Source organism: Notechis scutatus, chromosome 2, assembly GCF_049901735.1.
Source record: "Notechis scutatus isolate UNSWTSFEM ecotype Mainland chromosome 2, rNotScu1.2, whole genome shotgun sequence".
NCBI classification, from domain to species: Eukaryota; Metazoa; Chordata; class Lepidosauria; order Squamata; family Elapidae; genus Notechis; species Notechis scutatus.
The window spans coordinates 239872188-239891641 of record NC_142010.1 but is presented as its reverse complement, the minus strand read 5'-3'; the positions used below and the strand labels follow the sequence as shown (position 1 = coordinate 239891641).

The 19454-nt window shown below is 39.9% G+C and overlaps 1 protein-coding gene across 2 annotated transcripts in view; it reads right to left on the bottom strand.

Annotated features, from left to right (window-relative positions):
* Nucleotides 1-19454, bottom strand: part of ELOVL7 (ELOVL fatty acid elongase 7) — a 64524-nt gene that overhangs the window by 4874 nt on the left and 40196 nt on the right. For both annotated transcript variants that reach the window (XM_026670512.2, XM_087958392.1), the window contains exons 3-6: nt 15491-15681; nt 14486-14566; nt 13720-13776; nt 10691-10796 (exon numbers count right to left, since the gene is read on the bottom strand). In XM_026670512.2, the coding sequence (XP_026526297.1) occupies nt 10691-10796; nt 13720-13776; nt 14486-14566; nt 15491-15681 (435 nt within the window). The remainder of the gene's footprint in view (nt 1-10690; nt 10797-13719; nt 13777-14485; nt 14567-15490; nt 15682-19454) is intronic.

Here is a 19454-nt window from a genome sequence, read left to right as displayed (position 1 = left end):
GCCAGAAAGCCACTGTCAGTCAAAATTCATATTAGTGGTCTCCGGGATTTAAAATTATGAGTTTGGTGGTCCCTGAGGTCCAAAAGTTTGATGACCCCTGATCCAAAGGGATGAGCCTGAGAGGGAAAGAGAGAGAGAAAAGAAAGAGAGGAAGAGAGGAAGAAAAGAAAGAGAAAATGGAAAGAAAGAAAAAGGGACAAAGAAAGGGGGATGGAAGGAAGGGACAGAAAGAAAAAGAAATAAAGAAGGAGGGAGGGAGGAGAAAGATAATGAGATATCTATTCTAGTCCAATCACCTGCTCCAGTAGCGTTAGAAGGGAGTGTGTGTGTGTGTGTGTTCTCCTTGTAATTTACCAGTACATTTTGGTTTTGCTTTCTTCAGAATTGGCACTGTAATACATTGGGGAAAAGTAATTTTTAGGGTGGAGATCTGGGCCAATGGATCCTGTTTAAAGCCTCAACAAAATGTGAGAGCTTCCTGATAGTCTTGACCAAGTTTCGTCCACAAAACCTTTAATAGAAACCTAAGATGTTTCAATGTGGAAAAGGGCCTCAGTCTAAACTAGGCCTCATTCAATCTGATGCATCAGGTCTCTCTCTTTCTCTCTCTCTCTCTCTCTCTCCCTCCCTCCTTCCCTCCCTCCTTCGTTCCCTCCCTCCCTCTCAAACTGGCTTTGCTCTACTTTCCCGATGTGCCTGCGGGGCCGGCGCTTCGAACATGGATGGATGGATGGATAGAGAGAGAGATACAGATAGGCAGGCAGGCAGGCAGGCAGGCAGGCAGGCAGGTAGGTAGGCAAGAAGGCAGGCAGGCAAACAGACAGACCTTTTGGATGGAAGCGGTGGCACGTTACATGCCACCATGGCCACATTTGACGCGCTGCCCCCCTGCCCCCCTGCCGCCTCTTAGCGCCCCTCTGCCGGCCCCCTTGGGGACACTAAGAGATGGCAGGGGGACGGTGCATTAAACACTGCCGCGGTGGCACATAACGTGCCACCGCTTCCACATTGGAGGCGCCGGCTCCGGAGCGGTGCTACAGTCAATGGGTGAACCTGCAGGACTGGCGCCTCGAATGCCCTCCTGCCACCTCTTAGCATCCCCAAGGGGGCCAGCACAGGGGCGCTAAGAGGCAGCAGGGGGTGGTGCATCGAACACGGCCGTGGCAGCACGTAATGTGCCACCGCATTGAAGGCGCCAGTTCTGGAGCAGTGCTAGTCAATGGGTGAACCTGCAGGGCCGGCGCCTCGAACGCCCCCTGATGCCTCTTAGCGTCCCCCTGCCAGCCCCCTTGCCTCTTAGTGCTCCCCTAAGGGGGCGGTACTGCCCCCTTTGGGAACCACTGGGTTAAACTGAATGGATGATCAATATGTACCAACACTGACATCATTTGTAAACAAACTCACTTTATAATAATGCTAAAGAGGAGGAGGAAAATTTAAGAAGGAACTTCACAAAAGCAGTAATTATCCATGCTGGACACCCTCTATATAAGCCTGATCAGACTCTCTTCCTCCTCTATTTTCTCCACATCAACATTCAAATCCCAATTCCCAGATTGCCCAGGTTGTATATATAATTGCAACTGTTTAGTATATCTTGCACGCCTCCAGATATAATAACAGACAAGTTTTGCAGGCAGGTTTTTGAGCACTTGCCATTTTTAAATAACAATACATGTTGCTTTTTTTTTTTAAAAAAAAAAAAAGCTGGCATACAGTTAGGAATAGATTTAGGCTTATTTGCATTTGTTTCCAGGCTTTTTTTAAATATTTCATTTTAAAGCATTTTTCTACTCAGTCTCTTCCTCTTCCACTACCTCCATCCTATTTTTATATCCCTGTTCTCCATTTCTGCTTTGGCTCATTTTTAGTCAGCTATAGTAAATTTCATATTTTTATCAATTTTGCTTTCACTCTATTATGCATCCCTAGGAAGATTCTAATTAATCACTCCTTCTTATTTCATGTCTAAAAGAGAGCTACAACATCTAAATCTTGGAATGTTTCACTTCATTTGGACTTTAATTATGAAGTTTTTAAAAATGATTGTTAAACGTCTTTGAATCCAGGATGAAGTAACTTTTCAGTTATGGAGAACTGGCATCTGGTTGCCACTATTTAATGGGGGGGGGATTATTAACTAGTTTTCATCAAGACTGGGAGAACAGCCAATGTTTGGAATAGGTGATTAGGGCTGGATGTGTTTTATATGGTTATGCCTGAAGAACGGCTGTTATAGGTTTTTCCAAATGTCTAATGCTCCTGTTTGGTCCAGAAAAATTCCCACCAATTACACTCAATCTGCAACAGCAGAAACTGCATGGAATGCTTTTTGTGCAGCTTTTAATTAGATCATCTGTCAAGACTAAGGGAAGTAATAAACCGGAAGCTATAGTAGAATCTACAGCAAGTTAAAACTGGAGCAGTGTTAAACAACAGTGCCTAAAGAATTTACATGGAGCTTGTTCAGCATTTATTTTCCTCTAATCCCAAATGCAGCTCTGATGACAAACCATTATTCAGATCTGTTGCAGCATCAGCTTACCACAACATTCAAGCTCATGAACAATTATTTTAAATGTGTAGTGTCGATGGAAGTTTTTTCAATGTTCTGTTGCTAAAAGAACAACCAACAGTTATGGTATCTGAAACATTAACAGACTTATTATGGCACATATTTTAACTAATTTTTGTCATCTGTTTCAGATTGTACATAGTAATATGATGGAAAAGGACTGTTGTTCACCAAAGCTGCCCACATTGTTATTGCCGATATGTTTTGGCTGGATCTCCCTACACAGGAGAGCAATAGAATACGACCCTACTTGCTTTATTTTTGTATTTGAAAGCAGATGGTTTCCTATTTCATAAATTAATTACAGGTAATCCTTGACTACAACAGTTCATTTAGTGACCATTCAAAGTTACAACGGCACTGAAAATGTGACTTATCACCATTTTTCACATTTACAACTATTACAACATCCTTATGGTCATGTGATCAAATTTCAGACGCTTGGCCACTGACTGCAACTTCACAGGGTCATGTGCAACCTTCTGAAAAGCAGTCAATGGGAAAGCTAGATTCACTTAATCATGTTGCTAACTTAACACCTGAAGTGACTCACTTAACAACTGTGACAAGAAAAGTCGTCAAATGGGGTAAAACTCACTTAACAAATGTCTCACAGACATTTTGGGCTCAAATTTGGTCATAAGTTGAGGACTACCTGTATTGTGTTCTTAATGCAGAATGCAACCTTGCTTATTCTCTCCCTTCAAATCTCACCCAAAGAGGTTTTTTCTAATGTGCATCAGGGTATACTGCCTTTAGCAGCTTAGGATGAATTCTACCTAAAGAAAAAAAAAAATGGTGCACATATCCCTAACTTTCTCCATATACACTCATCCTCCAGGAGCAGCTGAATTGGTCCTCAGTTCTTTTCCAGGCATAATTCAGGGTGCTGGTTATTAATTTTATACTCCTTTGTGACTTGGAGCCTGGAAGCCCATCTCCTACAGCAGAGGTCTCCAACCTTGGCAACTTTAAGACTTGTGGACTTCAACTCCCAGAATTCTCCAGCCAGCAGAGCTGGCTGGAGAATTCTGGGAGTTGAAGTCCACAAGTCTTAAAGTTGCCAAGGTTGGAGACCTCTGTCCTACAGAATTGCCTGCTCAGTGTGAGCAGGGAAGCCTGCAAGGTGAAAGCCTGTCTCTGCTTGAGGAACATCACACACGGGCCTTAGTGGTGCCCCCAACTTCCATGGAACATAGGGGTTAATATCTCCTGCAAGGCTGTGAAGCTGACCTTGTTTCACCTGGTTTCTAGCTTAGTAAATGAAGGGAAAAGCTGTAGCCATGTTGCAAAGCCTTCATCAAAGTCACATGTAAAATGGTGAAATATGGGCTAGAATGGTAAAACTACTGGAAGCACTCACAATTGGCTGAATGAGCGCTCATGAAAGGCTTCACTTCAGTTTGCAAGGAAGTATCAAGTGAAATGTCACTGGGCCCTGTGCTGTTCAATGTCATGGAGGAGAGATAGAAGGGGAGACTTATCAAGTCTGGCAGGTAATACAAAGAAGGGGAGAGAAGAAGTGCAAAATAGTTTAGATAGACTTCAAGCTCTGAACTAACATGAATAGAATTTAATGGGGAGAAATGGGTATAATAAAAGACATAAGTATTGGAAGGGAAGGCCTTGGCTTCACAGAATATGTAAGTTGGAAGGGACCTTCTAGGTCAGGGGTGTCAAACTCGAGACGTTACACCTGTAATGTATCGCAACTTTCCCCCCCCCCTTCACTAAACCAGGGGTGGCCATGGCCAGTGTGAGTTTGGACACCCCTGTTCTAGGTCATTTAGTCCAACCCCCTGTACATTCAGTTTAATCATCCTAGGTGGATAACCAACCAGCCTGTTTGAAAACCTCCAGCCAGCAAAGAGGAATTTTCCACTGTTCTAGGCAGACTCTTTTACCGCTTAACAGCTGTGTTGGTTAGAACAAGAATTTAAAACAATTAGAATAAAGAGGCTCATAAGACCTTTAAAAAAAAAAAAACATCTAGCAGCAACCCTACCGGTGGTTTGGCAGAAAGCTGTGAAAGTATCTGGGAATCTACATGAAAGTCAAACATGAGCCGTCAATGTGATTCAACAAATGAAAAGGCAATTTCTATCTTGGACTATATTAACAAGAACACAGAGTTCAGGTCACAGGAAATAAATGTTAAAATCTACTCTGCTCTTGTCAGACTCTGCTTGGCACAATTTTGGGCACCAAAGTTCAAAAGACAAGGTGGAGCAATTTCAGAGGAGAGCTTTCAAAATGATGAAGGGTCTGGAAACTAAGCCAAATGAGAAACGGTTAAAGGGTCTGAGGAGAGGAAAGACAACTGAGGGAAGATATGATAGCAGTTTTAAATACCTGAAGGATAGTCAGTAGAAAAGGGAGTAAACATTATCCATGACCACAAGGGCCAGAACCAGAACTAATGGGTTAAAGCTACAGGGAAGTAGACAAGGTTATATGCCAAGAGGAATTTTCTGACTGTTTGGTCTGTTAGTCAGTGAAACAAACTGTCACATAAAACAGAGTACTTCACTTTAAACAGAACTTGAAGGGTCATCAGAGATCTAGTGAATCTTGCATTGGGCAAAGAGATGGCCTAGATCAGGGGTCTTCAAACTTGACTTGTGGACCAACTCCCAGAATTCCTCCTCCAGTCATGTTAGCTCAGGAATTCTGAGAGTTGAAGTACACAAGTCTTAAACTTGCCAAGTTTGAAGACCCTTGGCCTAGATTATCTCTAAGGTCCCTTCTAATTTTATGATCTATGTCAAATAAAACAGGCATTGTTGAACGCTTCCTTTGTATCATACGTTACAATAATTTACAAATTCAATGGGTTTCTTTTGCCATACTTTGTAATATGCTACACCACAGTATAGTGATCAAATTACTGGACTAAAATATAATAAGGAACCACTTCACATTTGCAATGAAAACCCACTGAGTGAATTTGGACCAGTCAGTTTCTCTCAATAAATCCAACTTATGTCTATGGAGATTCTCAGGCAACAGGACTTTCTAGTTTTTCTTTAAAAATGTTTCACTTCTCATCCAAGAAGCATCTTCAGAGGTGAAGAAGCTTCTTGGATAAGAAGCGAAACGTCTTCAAAGAAAAACCAGGAAGCCCAGTTGTCTCTGAAAAAGAACCTTTGGGAAGCCCAACTTATCTTTCAGGAAAAAAAACTGGAGAAAGGAAAGCTCCTTCTTAAGTCCAGAAAATGGATTTATGAATTGACTTTAAAGGGCAGTGCACGGAATTAAAACAATCATAGCCATTTCAATACTTATTTTGATCCCATCTTCAACTGCACCTCTAGAAATCTGCTATAAAAAGCAATTTGGTTGTCCCAAAGGTGCTTTTTTCCAAAGGCAAGTGGACATTGTTTTTCCTTGAAGACATTCGCTTCTGATCCAAGAGGCTTCTTCAGTTCAGAACTGAAGAAGGAATGAGAAGCAAAGGAAAAACAACGTCCACCTTTGGGAGACTAATACTGTAGCATTTCACAGATTAAGTTTAATGCATCTCTTATATCATTATAAGAGAATAACAATGTGGATTCACAGCACTAATATGTAAAAATGAAATAATTATTTGTATTGATGTATGTTTGATTCAGACATCTCATGTTGGCTTAAGTATAGTTTGTTGAATAAATTACAAACAGTTAAGTTTACACAATATTCTAGAAACTAAACCATGTGTATTATTAATATTACTATCAGTATATTTATTATTTCATTTTTTTTCTTCTGTAAAATGAAATGCCCGGACAGCACACTGTACTCAATATATATATATATAAATAAAAAAAACTTGACTGAAAAAAAGAAACCAAACAAATATGTGGAAATAAACATCTGTAATGTGCATAGTCTAAACACTGAGTTGCCACAGTGCCAGCTACTGTTCCATGGCTGAACTTTGTCCATAATCAAATATGGGCATAATTAACTCTCATTTAGATAATTAATTATTAGCTCTGACATAAGCAGTATTTATAGAACATACCTAATGGAAACCCAATACACTCAGATATGCTCTATTTGTTTTGGCATTTAGTACTTTTATTGGCATGCTAACTAACAAATCCATAAATATTTATGAGCTATTGGCATCTATTTTAGAGGATTCATACTGATAAAAATCCATCTTCCCTCAGACTTTGAACCTATGCTACATACATTCATAAACTGCATTTTTGATCATGTTAAAACAGAAAAATATAGAAACCTGAAGGCAGAAAAAGATTCAATGGCTGATCAAACCTGCCCTTCAGTTTTTGTTCTGTTTCTGTTTAATTGTTATTAATTGTTATTTTTATTTTTTTTATTTTTTAAATTTTTGTTAGATGGTAGACCAATGTTTATCCCAATCATCTTTAAACTCAGTTACTGGCCCACTACTGGAAGTTGGTTTTAAGCTTCCACTACTTTTTCTGTGAAGCAATACTGATATTATGTTATTAGCAGAGAATTAATTTTATCTCTCTTCAAGCTGCCTAGTAGAAAAAAGATTCCTTTCCTGATAAAAATCTATGCTACTAAATTTCCTTATACTGCAACACAAATAAAGTCTCAGATAACTTATATTCAATCAGTTTTAGACAGGGATGGGATCCGACTGGTGTAACTACCAGTCGTGTGTATATCGTCATCATCTAGCTACCTGGACAGCTGAGCAGCGCTGCTTGCAGGTGCACAGCAGTTGAAAAAGCACTTTTTTCCTGCTTTTTCAACCGCAGCTGTTTTGCACAAATCAGCTGCAGTTGAAAAAGCAGGAAATAACAGTCAGGTAAGAGCCTGGGAGGGTGGGCCAAAACATCAGCAGACATAGAACCAGTTCTATGTATGCTCTCTGTCTGCTGCTCTTCAGAGCTACCGGTTCTACAGAGGTGGACAAAACCGATAGAATCCCACCCCTGCTTTTAGATCATAATCAAGATAAGGAATGAGAGAGTAAAGCAATTTCTCCCTCATCTCAGCCTTCTCTAAATTTTATGTTGTTAATTGGTTACTGACCACAATCAGTTATTTATTCAGGCAGATTAGTTCAGCCTAACGCTTTCTAAAGCTAAGGCAGGTGTTAATTTCATATAGTATGTTTCAAGGGAAACTCATTTGCTAGGACTCTTGAGATTTTAGTTTTATTGCACAAATTTGATCTTCTTCCATTAAGCTTTGCTTCCTTCCCTAGGAAATTGTACAGGTGAAACTCAAAAAATTAGAATATTGTGCAAAAGTTCATTTATTTCAGTAATGCAACTTAAAAGGTGAAACTCATATATGAGATAGACTCATTACATGCAAAGCAAGATAGTTCAAGCTGTGATTTGTCATAATTGTGATGATTATGGCTTACAGCTCATGAAAACCCCAAATCCACAATCTCAGGAAATTAGAATATTACATGCAATCAATAAAACAAGGATTGTACATAGAACAATATTGGACCTCTGAAAAGTATAAGCATGCATATGTACACAGTACTTGATGTGGGCCCCTTTTGCAGCAATTACTGCCTCAATGCGGCGTGGCATGGAAGCAATCAGCCTGTGGCACTGCTGAGGTGTTATGGAAGACCAGGATTCTTCAATAGCGGCCTTCAGCTCTTCTGCATTGTTAGGTCTCATGTCTCTCATCTTTCTCCTGGCAATGCCCCATAGATTCTCTATGGGGTTCAGGTCAGGTGAGTTTGCTGGCCAATCAAGCACAGTAATCCCACGGTCATTGAACCAGTTTTTGGTGCTTTTGGCAGTGTGGGCAGGTGCCAAGTCCTGCTGGAAAATGAAGTCAGCATTCCCATAAAGCTCGTCTGAGGAAGGAAGCATGCAGTGCTCCAAAAATCTCCTGGTAGACGGCTGCATTGACCCTGGACTTAATGAAGCACATTGGACCAACACCAGCACATGACATGGCTCCCCAAATCAACGCAGACTGTGGAAACTTCACACTGGACTTCAAGCATCTTGCAGTGTGTGCCTCTCCATTCTTCCTCCAGACTCTGGGTCCTTGGTTTCCAAATGAGATGCAAAAGTTGCTCTCATCAGAAAAAAGGACTTTGGACCACTGAGCAACAGACAAGCTTGTGTTTCTTTAGCCCAGGTAAGATGCTGCTGACATTGTTTGTTGTTCAGGAGCGGCTTTGACAAGAGGAATACGACATTTGAAGCCCATATCCAGGATCTCTGTGTGTGTGGTGGCTCTTGATGCACTGACTCCAGCCTCAGTCCACTCCTTGTGAAAGTCCCCAATACTTTTGAATGTCCTTTTCCTGACAATCCTCTCCAGGCTGCGGTCATCCCTGCTGCTTGTGCACCTTTTTCTTCCACACTTTTCCCTTCCACATAACTTTCTATTAATGTGCTTTGATACAGCACTTTGGGAACATCCAACTTCTTTTGCAATCACCTTTTGAGGCTTTCCCTCCTTATGGGAGGGTGTCAATTATAGTTTTCTGTACAACTGTCAGGTCAGCAGTCTTTCCCATGACTGTGATTCCTACTGAACCAGACTGAGAGACCATTTAAAGGCTCAGGAACCCTTTGCAGGTGTTATGGCTTAATTAGATGATTAGAGTGGGATACTTTGAGCCTAGAATATGGAACCTTTTCACAATATTCTAATTTTCTGAGATTGTGGATTTGGGGTTTTCATGAGCTGTAAACCATAATCATCTCAATTATGACAAATCACGGCTTGAACTATTTTGCTTTGCGTGTAATGAGTCTATCTCATATATTAGGTTCACCTTTTAAGTTGCATTACTGAAATAAATGGACTTTTGCACGATATTCTAATTTTTTGAGTTTCACCGGTATATCATATCTCATATTGTATTAAACCTAAAGGATGATTTATTTAATAACCCATAGATAAATAGCAGTTTATTGAGTGACATAAACCCAATCACAAAAATTTGCAACTCAAAATTTTTCCATACTGGTTATTAAAATATATGAACAACTATATGCTTTGATAAGGAAGGATAAACTTGATATTTATGTTGAAGGAAAGACAGAGTATGAGTTGATTTGAGCTGATTATTATGCAGCCAATAATAATCTTTCTCATTACCTTGTCTGAATATCATTATTTGTTTGCTAATACAAAAATAATTATTTAGAAATCTATCGGGTCAAAATACTATTCTGCCTCTTGAAAAGGGGGGAGGGAACATTGCAGGACTGTTCCATAGGTACGGATTGTTGTTTGCATCATGGAGACCCAGTCCTCCCTCCTTATTCACTATGAACAATGCATAAGGAAGAAGGTAGGCATAAACATCTTTTCTGACTTGCCTAATTTCTGCTCTCTTTTTTTACTTCCTTTGTCATAATGCCAGAATTAAAGAGTGGGAAGGGAGGACAGGAAGTCAAGTAGCTTTCTAGCTGGAGCACTCATTCCCTTATTTTTCATAGACGCTCTAGTACACAGGTGTCAAACTCGTGTTGTCACGGCATCACATGACGTATTGGGACTTTCCCCCCCTTTGCTAAATCAGGAGGAGGTGGGGCCAGCATATGACGCATCCAGTCTGCGGGCCGCAAGTTTGACACCCCTGCTCTAGTAAGACAACAGAATTGCCTCTTCCAGTTCTATGTGAAGAGATAGTCATTCTTTGTTTCATCTTTTCTTTCAAACAAGCTCTTTCCTCAAAAAAGAAAGCAGTAGTATCATTAGGAACATTTTCTCAAATATTCATTATCATTACATTAAGTTCACCTTGTTTGTATATGATTTTAAGGGGGGGTGGAAGCAGGTTTCAAATACTCTTTATACTGTTTGACATACAGTTTTTGCTTTTCTCTATCCTCCCTCATTTTTTTGCTATTAAGAACTTCAAGGATTTATAGATTTCAGCTTAATTGTGGGTTTGCTGATGCTTTGATTTGGCTCACAATAGATCTTGCACCTGAATAACCTGATACCAAGTAAAAGAAAAAGACAGATTTTTCAACAGCTAAGTAAACTACCTAGAGTCCAAATGCACCAAAAAAATAAATAAATGGAATACCTAGTTTTGGATTTGGCCAAGTATGGAAACAACTCCTCCCAGCCCACAAAACTCTGTATTTATTTAAAGGCAACCTTCAACTTGAAATCTGAAATTTTGAATACCTGGAGCAAATTTGACTCCGAACCACCAAGTGAATGGCATGATTGAATGATGAAAGACATGTAAGAATGTCACCTGGGCATTCTTTTTTCGAAGGACAAAGAAGATCTGAAATGAATCATATTTAAAATGAGCAATGTGAATAGAAAGGTCAGTAGAACATATTTAAAAGTTTGTTATCTAATTTACATTTTACAGATGAAAATAAATTACAAACATTAGCATACCTGCAAAAATCAAAGTAATTTGTTCAAAAATAAAAGAAGCTGATTTTGACCAAGTCAGGCTATTGGTCCCTCTAACAAGTATTGTCTCCTCTTTATCATAATTTTCTACAATATCTGGCAGAGGTCATTCCCAGCACTAGCTATTAAAAACCTACAATTTTGTTGATTCTACAGCATCTAGAATCCACGCCGCCTCCAGTCAGCTGTAAAGGCTAGTGCTACTGGGAATTATGGCCATTCACATGCTGAACCATACAGTATATTCTGTCCACCATGGAAATCATATCCCCTACAATAGATCCACGGCCCCACCTAAAAATGCTTGAAATAGTGCATGTGAATCATAAATCTATGATATAGAACTCCAGTTCAAAACAACTTTGTAAGTCTGGGTAACTGGCTTGGGAAATAAAATTGGAAAGATTGTTTCACATTATCACAGAACCAAAGGATCTTCTAGAAGTCTTTGGATCTCTCTTTTATATTGTATTCTTTCTTTAGGAAACCCCAAGGCCTACAATAGGCTGGTAATATTTTTCTCTCCAAGAACGGAGGGAAAGAGCATCAATGAATTTCAGAGCACCTAGACAAAATGCACACACAAACAGGGAGAGAGAGAGAGAGAGGGAGGGAGGGAGAGAGCGCGAGACAGAAGTTCAGATTTCATCCTTTTGTGTCTTACTAAAGAGATTGTCTTTTCATATGATTGTTCTATATTGTTTCAGGTTATGCTCTATCAATAACTGAAATATTTTTCAATGCATATTTTCTACAAACTTTTATGTTCTATTTCAGAAATTATTCTGTCAACTTCTTGGGTTTTAGTTCAGGGCTCACACACAGACTTTGATTGCACAATTTGTTTCTTCCCGACTCTAATATTAGATACAAGACTTAGATTGGGTGTCAGCAACCCACAGCTCCGGAGCTGCATGCGGCTCCTTGGGCCCTCTGCTGTGGCTCCCTGTCCCATCACTGGCTGGCCCCACCCCTCTCCCTCCTCTTCCTCGCCTGGCCTGAGAAGGCAAGGGCGATGGCAGGGGATGGAGAAGCAGCCAGGGCTGATTCTCTGGCGTCTCACTCTTGTTGGAGTTTCTTCCAGCTCTTGTTGGTGCTTGGGGCTGGTGGGGTGGGAATAGGGAGACAACAGGGGAACAGGCCCACAGAGCCCAGCTGCAGCTTTAAGCATCTCAGGACAGTGGGTCAGGCTCAGAGAAAGCCAAAGCACCAAAGATGCTTGCCCATCAGCTGGTTCCTCATCCCGTGTCTCTGTGTGTGTTTATCTCTCTCTTGTGCACTCTGTCTCTGCGTCTCTTCTCATTCTCTCAAAAAGCCAAGGCTGGGCCAAGCCAGAGACCTCTCCTCAGGGCTCTTTGCTACTCCTTTTCTTTTTTCTTTCTGGAAATCCAGGCTGGCTGAGGAACGAACAGGAACCATGGCAGAGGCTTCCCTTCGGACGACCCTCCTCCTCCTCAACTCCTTCTCCTCTCGCAACCCGGCCCTGCCACAGCACTGCCAAGCCCACTTGCAAACTCCGCTGAGCGTGGCTCCAATCGTTTTGCTCGTGCATCCCTCCGCAGATGCAAGTGCTGCCTGCTCTGCTCTCGCCAGGTGGAGGCAGGGCTCTGCCCTGCTGCCTCCCAGCTGGAGTGGTACATTTGTTTGCTTGCTGGCTGCCTCCAAGGTGGGAGCTGCGCTCAGGCTTCCTGGGTCCCCACCACGGGGGGAGAGAGGGAGAGAAAAGGGGGGTCTCTCCCTGATAGGATCCGGTTGGAGTTGTCTTATTTTGCATAGATCTCCAACACTTGGCTTTTCCTGCCAGCCTCCACTCCCCCTCCACAGCCCAAGTGGTTGGATTCACACAACACGTGAAGCTGGGAAGGAGACCACAGATGGCTGAATGGATGGATTCATGGATAGATGAGGAGATAGATAGGTAGATGGATTCAGAGATGGATAGATAGAGGGAGGGAGGGAAGGATGCAGGATAGATGGATGCAGAGATGAAGGGATGGATGGGGGGATAGATAGAGGGATGGGTGGAGGGAAAGATAGATGGAGAGATGCAGGGATATATAGAAGGACAGATAGATAGAGGGAGGGGTGAATGGATGGAGGGATAGATTGGGGATAGATGAATAGAGATGGAGGGAGGGGTGGATGGATGAATTGATGGATGGATGGTGAGATAGATAGGTAGATAGAGGGATAGATAGATGGAGGGATGGGAGGAATGCAGGGATGGATAGATGAAGTGAGGGAGGGAGGGATTCAGGGATGGAGGGGTAGATAGATAGGGAGGAAGGGGGATGGAGAGAGAGAGAGAGAGAGAGGGATAGATGGTGGGAGGGAGGGATAGGTGGATTCAGAGCACTTTTAGAGGTATTAAGAATGCAGGTCCCAGAAATCGCAGCCAGCATAGTTTGGAATTCTGAAACTTGAGTCCAAGGATATCTGAAGAGCTAAGTTTGAAGACTGGACTGAACTTTCTATCAATTAAATCTACAGATATGGTTAAAGCACATCATCATTATTATGAATAAGTAATGAGCAGATCTTGACATAGTCGTTCTCAGTGAGAGACGGAAAGTAAGAAACTAAGCTGTCTGATTTTCCATACCAATTAGTCTATAATATCCAGAAAGTTTTCACCCATTCAGTAGAATCAACCTAACGTTTCTTCCAATGATGACAATACTCAATATTTAAAGAAATGCCTGAAATATATCATATTGTTTATAAATCAGTCTTCTATTATGTACACAGACCAGAATATATTTATTAAACTATATAATCATACTCACAGTGTCTAGCAACTCAATGAATTTGGAAAAATAATACAACCAGCAGACACGAACCATCTATAAACAGCAAAAACATTGAGCATTCAATATTGTATGAAAATGCTCCATTTTATTAAGCATGATAAACGTTTTAATACACATAGCGTTAAACTAACATTCGACACTTTTGTAGGAAAACTTAACTATCCCTATATGATTATTTCTGAGGCAGAAGTAAGTAGACTCTAGTGAAGCCTCTAAAACAGCGGTCTCCAACCTTTCTGGCTTTGCAGACTGGCCTGGGCAGGGGGAGAGGGATGAGTCCATGCAAGCAGTAGGCACATGCACATAAATGGAGCTGCACACATGCGCTCACCAGCCCGCAAGTGGACCTGCATGCCCATGTCCGCCACTTCCATGGTCTGGTTCTGAACGGCTCGTGGCCTGGTAGTAGCCTGCAGCCTGGCGGGTTGGAGACCTTTGATCTAAAAGAAAAACACAGCTACATAATTGATGGACTGATAATGTGCCATCAAGTCATTTTTTTGCTCCAACAATCATGAAGTTACATAAACAGGATTTGTTTAATTTTTTTTAGAAATTTCCATAAGCCTAAATAAAAGTCACCTCTTCCTTTATATTAAATTGAATAGACTTCTAACTGGTCTGGTCCTATTTCATGGGTTTTACAAACTCAGTCCCTTGGAACACTTTTGGATGAGAAATACAGCAGAAAGACCAGAGACAGCCCTAATTTGGATTACAACAGTATCATTACAATACTCACTCTGAGAGCCTTAGGTGACCTGGAATAGTCAACTATATCACAACGAAATGTGTAGCCTGTAGCCCAGCCAGACATGAGGAACTAGAAGAAAAGAATTTAATGTAATATTTAGTTTTTACAAATCATTGGGTTGCATAAATAATATTATAAAAGTTTCAAGGAAGTGCTTTTTATGTATAGATGAACTTTATTTTTAACTGAATAAACTATAAATGGCTGACTTCATACAATCCATTAATGTAAAAACAAATCTTATTATAGTTTAGTGTGACATGTACACTCAGCCTGAATTGCATGTATAAAAGCAAGCTGATTTTCTTCCAAACAATGCCTTCAAATGGGTAAAATTTAATTCTCAAATGGATAAGAAGTAAAATGTGTTCAAGGGAAAACAAAGTCCAGTTGTCTTTTGAAAAAGCACCTTAGGAACTACGAGGGGACATATGTAATTTGAAACAAGGAAATTTTTATTTAAGTTATGTCCCATAATATTTTTCCCAAAAATATTTTGGCCTAGAATATCAAAGACCCAAGTTTGCTTAGTCTTTATAAGCAATGGGTATTCCAGAGTTTGTATAGCATTATCACTTTAATGTGATCAAGACATAAATAATTAAATATATGACTGCATTACAATCCTATAAATTGCATTTAATTATATTTTTTATTCAGGTAGAAATTAATTTTCTTTTTTGTTCCACTCCCGGCTTATTTCTTTTTGGAGTAGTCCCTAGCTTGTTGTACCCAAAGCTATTCACAACACCGATTATAAGATTGTGATAAAAGAAAAGAGTAGACAATACTCATTTTATAAGCCTTGATCATATCTCATGGAGATTAAGCCAAGAAGTTCAAACCATACTGAGAAACTAAAATGTAGTCCTTGATTTCAAAAGTATTTCTGTATACCTAAGTTACATTTCTCTTCACATCACAAAATCATTAATATTTCGGGGGAATCTTTTGTACCTCTCTATTAGAACAAATTAGCAATCTTCTACTTACCTCATATGTCATATAAATTGAAAGAGCCACTATGCCAAAGTTATAAAAAAACATTATTTGCCTCAAATCAAAAGGCTTTCTATTCTCCATGATTTTTGGTCCTAGATTAGTGACAATATATATATAACTTGCAATAATAAATGTTTGTGGAAAAGGTGAAGACATGAGTAGGTAGCCATCAACTCGTGGATCTGGAAAAGAGATATTAAAATGTATTTTAATATTTATAGATTTTTGACTTAAATAACAAGCATATTCTTTAACCTAAATGATTGCCTACCTTGAACAGGCTGTTTACTTGTTCAACAGCACAGTTTTTTTTATCTTAAGCTTCTTGTTTGCTTTATATAAAAGTTTCACATATACATTACACAAAGGCTTCTCATTTAGCCAAAGCTAAAACCATAACTGTTAACATTATTAAAATATTTATATGAATGTACAAATTGCCTATATTCACGAGATTAAAACTAGAAGAAACAGTGGTTAAATATTTTTCCTCTGTCATAAATGTATTCTATTAATTTAGCAATATTTGCTACCTCATGTAGATCCTTAAGATCTAGGTAAAAGTTCATCTCTATCTAATCAATAGTTTTCAATACAAAAATGAATTCATAGAGTTCATGATATTCTTTGAGCTTAGAGGTTTGCTTGCAGACATTGCACTACCCAACTAGATAACATTATCAGCACATTAAGAATTCAATAGTTCAAATCTAAGCTACATGTATTCTCTTTTATTGAAAAAACTGATTCATCCACCGTGTTTCTCATAAAATAAGGCCGGGCCTTATTTTTTTTTTGACCCCCCAAAAAACAGCTAGGCCGTCTTTTCGGGGGTGACTTAATTTCATCCCTCACCTAGAGCGGCCCATACGCATGTACCTCTCCACGAGGCTGTTTCTATCGGCCAACGAAAGCTCCCTGAAGGCAGAGTCCCCAGCTGCTTCGGGGTGAGGCATGGCTGCCCATGTACGCTCACCATTAGGCAGTGTCTTTCAGGCGATGGAAGCTCCCCAAGGGTGGTCACCAGCCACTTTGATCAGCCGGTAGAAGCAGCCTCACGGCGAGGGGAGTGTGTGTGCGTGCTCACCCCGAGGCCACTTCTACCGGCTGATGACTGCCCTTGGGGAGCTTCCATTGCCCAAAAGACTCTACCTAATGGCAAGGGGACATGGGCAGCCACGCCTCGCCCCGAAGCAGCTGGGGACTCTGCCTTCAAGGGAGCTTTCGTCGGCCGATAGAAGCAGCCTCGCGGCAAGGGGAGTGTGCGTGTCCGCTCACCCCTAGGCAGCTTCTACCGGCTGATCGAAGTGGCTGGTGATTGCCCTTGGGGAGCTTCCATCGCCTGAAAGACACTGCCTAATGGCGAGGGGACACGGGCAGCCATGCCTCACCCCAAAGCGGCTAGGGACTCTGCCTTCAGGGAGCTTCTATTGGCTGATGTTCTATCGGTAGATCGGGGTATTCTAGCCTAGGCTACCTGCAGGGCACTACTAAAGGCAAGTTTTCTTACCACCCCCGCCCTTCCCCCCCATTTCTCTTCATCTCGTGTAGTTCTAACGAACGATGTGAGAAATGGTGGGGAAACGCATGGATTAAATAGGCCTAAATTTTGGGGGTGGGGCTTAATTTCACCTCATGCCTAGAAATCATGCTGGGCCTTCCTATTGGTGGAGGCCATATTGTTGGAGAAACACGGTATGTTGTCAATGTATGAGGTGTTCTAGCATAGGTTACCAACAGTTAAAATGCAGATAATTTCACTTCTGTTTAATAGATCTGGAATGATATTCAAATAAAACATGGCTTTTATGTCTCCATTTATATCATGGTAAATTTTCATCAGTTGTCATGGTAAATTTTCATCAATTGTGGAATATCTTCTGATAATTTTCTTTGATATAAAAGATAGCCAGCCAGAGAAAAAATGAATTTAAGGGTAAAAAAGAACAATACTCGACATGTTGAAAAAGAGGTCAATGTTTGTCATGGAGGCATGTTGGGTAAAAAGGAATATCCCAACGTTTCCCCAGCTGAATCTCTCCCAATATGTTGGATTTCAAATCCCAGAATTCCTAGTCAATATGGCTTTAATCTATTGAAGATTAAACTAAAGAACATCAGGCAGATAGAAATGAAATCATGGCAGATAGTTATATTTTCAACTTATCTGTCACAATTGTGGCAATACAATGAAAACCTTGGAAAGAAATACTGAATCTTCCCACCATGTATGCTGACCAATGTCCATAAAGAAATATTTTAAGAAAATATTAACTTAAACAGACTATGGGATTAAATACTATTAAATACTATTAAATACTATTTAATACTATAAATACTATTTGTTAACAAAAGGCATTATAAATAAATATGGGGGTGGGGGATGACCAGGTCAAGGACAAGAAAATCCTAATCACAGAAACCATTGGAATTTTAACTAGTTTCACACATCACACACAATTATTTTATGTCTTAGCCCAACATGTAAATTCAGCCAGTGTCAAATGGAAGAAAAGTTGTTAAGATAAAAACATCAGAAAAGATGAAGACATTGTAGATAGTATTTAATAAAAAGAAAGTTGACTGGATTTGGGTGGTTCCGCGGGTTTTCTCTTTTCTAGTTTTCTTATCTAAAGCATATTTTCAATAACTGTAGAAATAAATTATGTTTTCATTCCTCCTTCTAATGCTATGATTCTCATCACACTTTAATATCTGCTACATTAAACCTATATATAATATTTCAATCTTTCTGAATCCAAATGTCTTTTATCCTGAATTCTGAAACCTAAAATCACTACCCCATCCTTCAACTCTCTTTGGCTGTTGGCCAAGGTACTCCTCATTCTGAAGCCATCTAAACCTTATTCCAAACATGGCTAGTACTGTTGAGAAAGCAATTGATTCATCCTAATGGGAATTCAGAAAAAGTTTCCACAAATGTTGCTCCATGTTTTAAATTGACAAAGACAAAGAAAATTTTTCCTATACAGAGTGTTCCTTCTATAAAGCCTATTATATCAGAACACTTTTCTCTTTGAAGTTTTATGTTTTAATGACAAAAAGCCATTGATGAGCAGGAACATTTAGTTCTGTATTGTGACGCTATTTCAGAAAATAAAAATTGCCATGTGTTCTCAATATGTAGATTAGCTTCTTTATTTCAGTTCTTTCACAAGGTTTCATAAGCTATTGAGGGCCACTTGTTATTTTGATTCCTACCTTCCCAAATGCACCAATAGTTATCAATTCAGTGGCTAAAAACTGATTCATGGAAGAATGTGAATAAGTACTAAAACAATAGCAGTGCAATATTTAGTTTATGCATGCTTTTAAAAATTAAGGCAATAAAGGAATATCAGAATGCAATCATTATCATTATTTTATTTGCTAAAACATGTAAACTCCCATACTTCCAAAAACAAAACTATTTATATATTTTGGATATAAAAATTGCCTGTTCCACTGTGTTCATCTTTCTCATTTTCTGAATGAATGTTTAGTAGTGGGGCATGAGACTTATTAGAAAATGCCAGGGTTAGATTCAGCATATTGATGTGGCTCCTTAAAGGATACTACTGGTTGATAGTGAGAAATGAGAAAGAAGTCAACACCTTACATTGCCTTATCTTATTCACTGGGAATAAGAGTGGGAGTTCTGGTGGCACAGTGGTTAGAATACACAATTGCAGGCTAACTATATCCACATCCAGAAGTTCAATCCTGACTGGCTGAAGGTTGATTTAGCCTTCCATCCTTCTGTGGTTGGTAAAATGAGGAACCAGATTGCTGACTCTGTAAACCACCCAGAGAGTGCTGTAAAGCACTACGGGGAGGTATATAAGTCTACAGATGAAACTCAAAAAATTAGAATATCCTTGACTTCCTGTCCTCCCTTCCCACTCTTTAATTCTGGCATTATGACAAAGGAAGTAAAAAAAGAGAGCAGAAATTA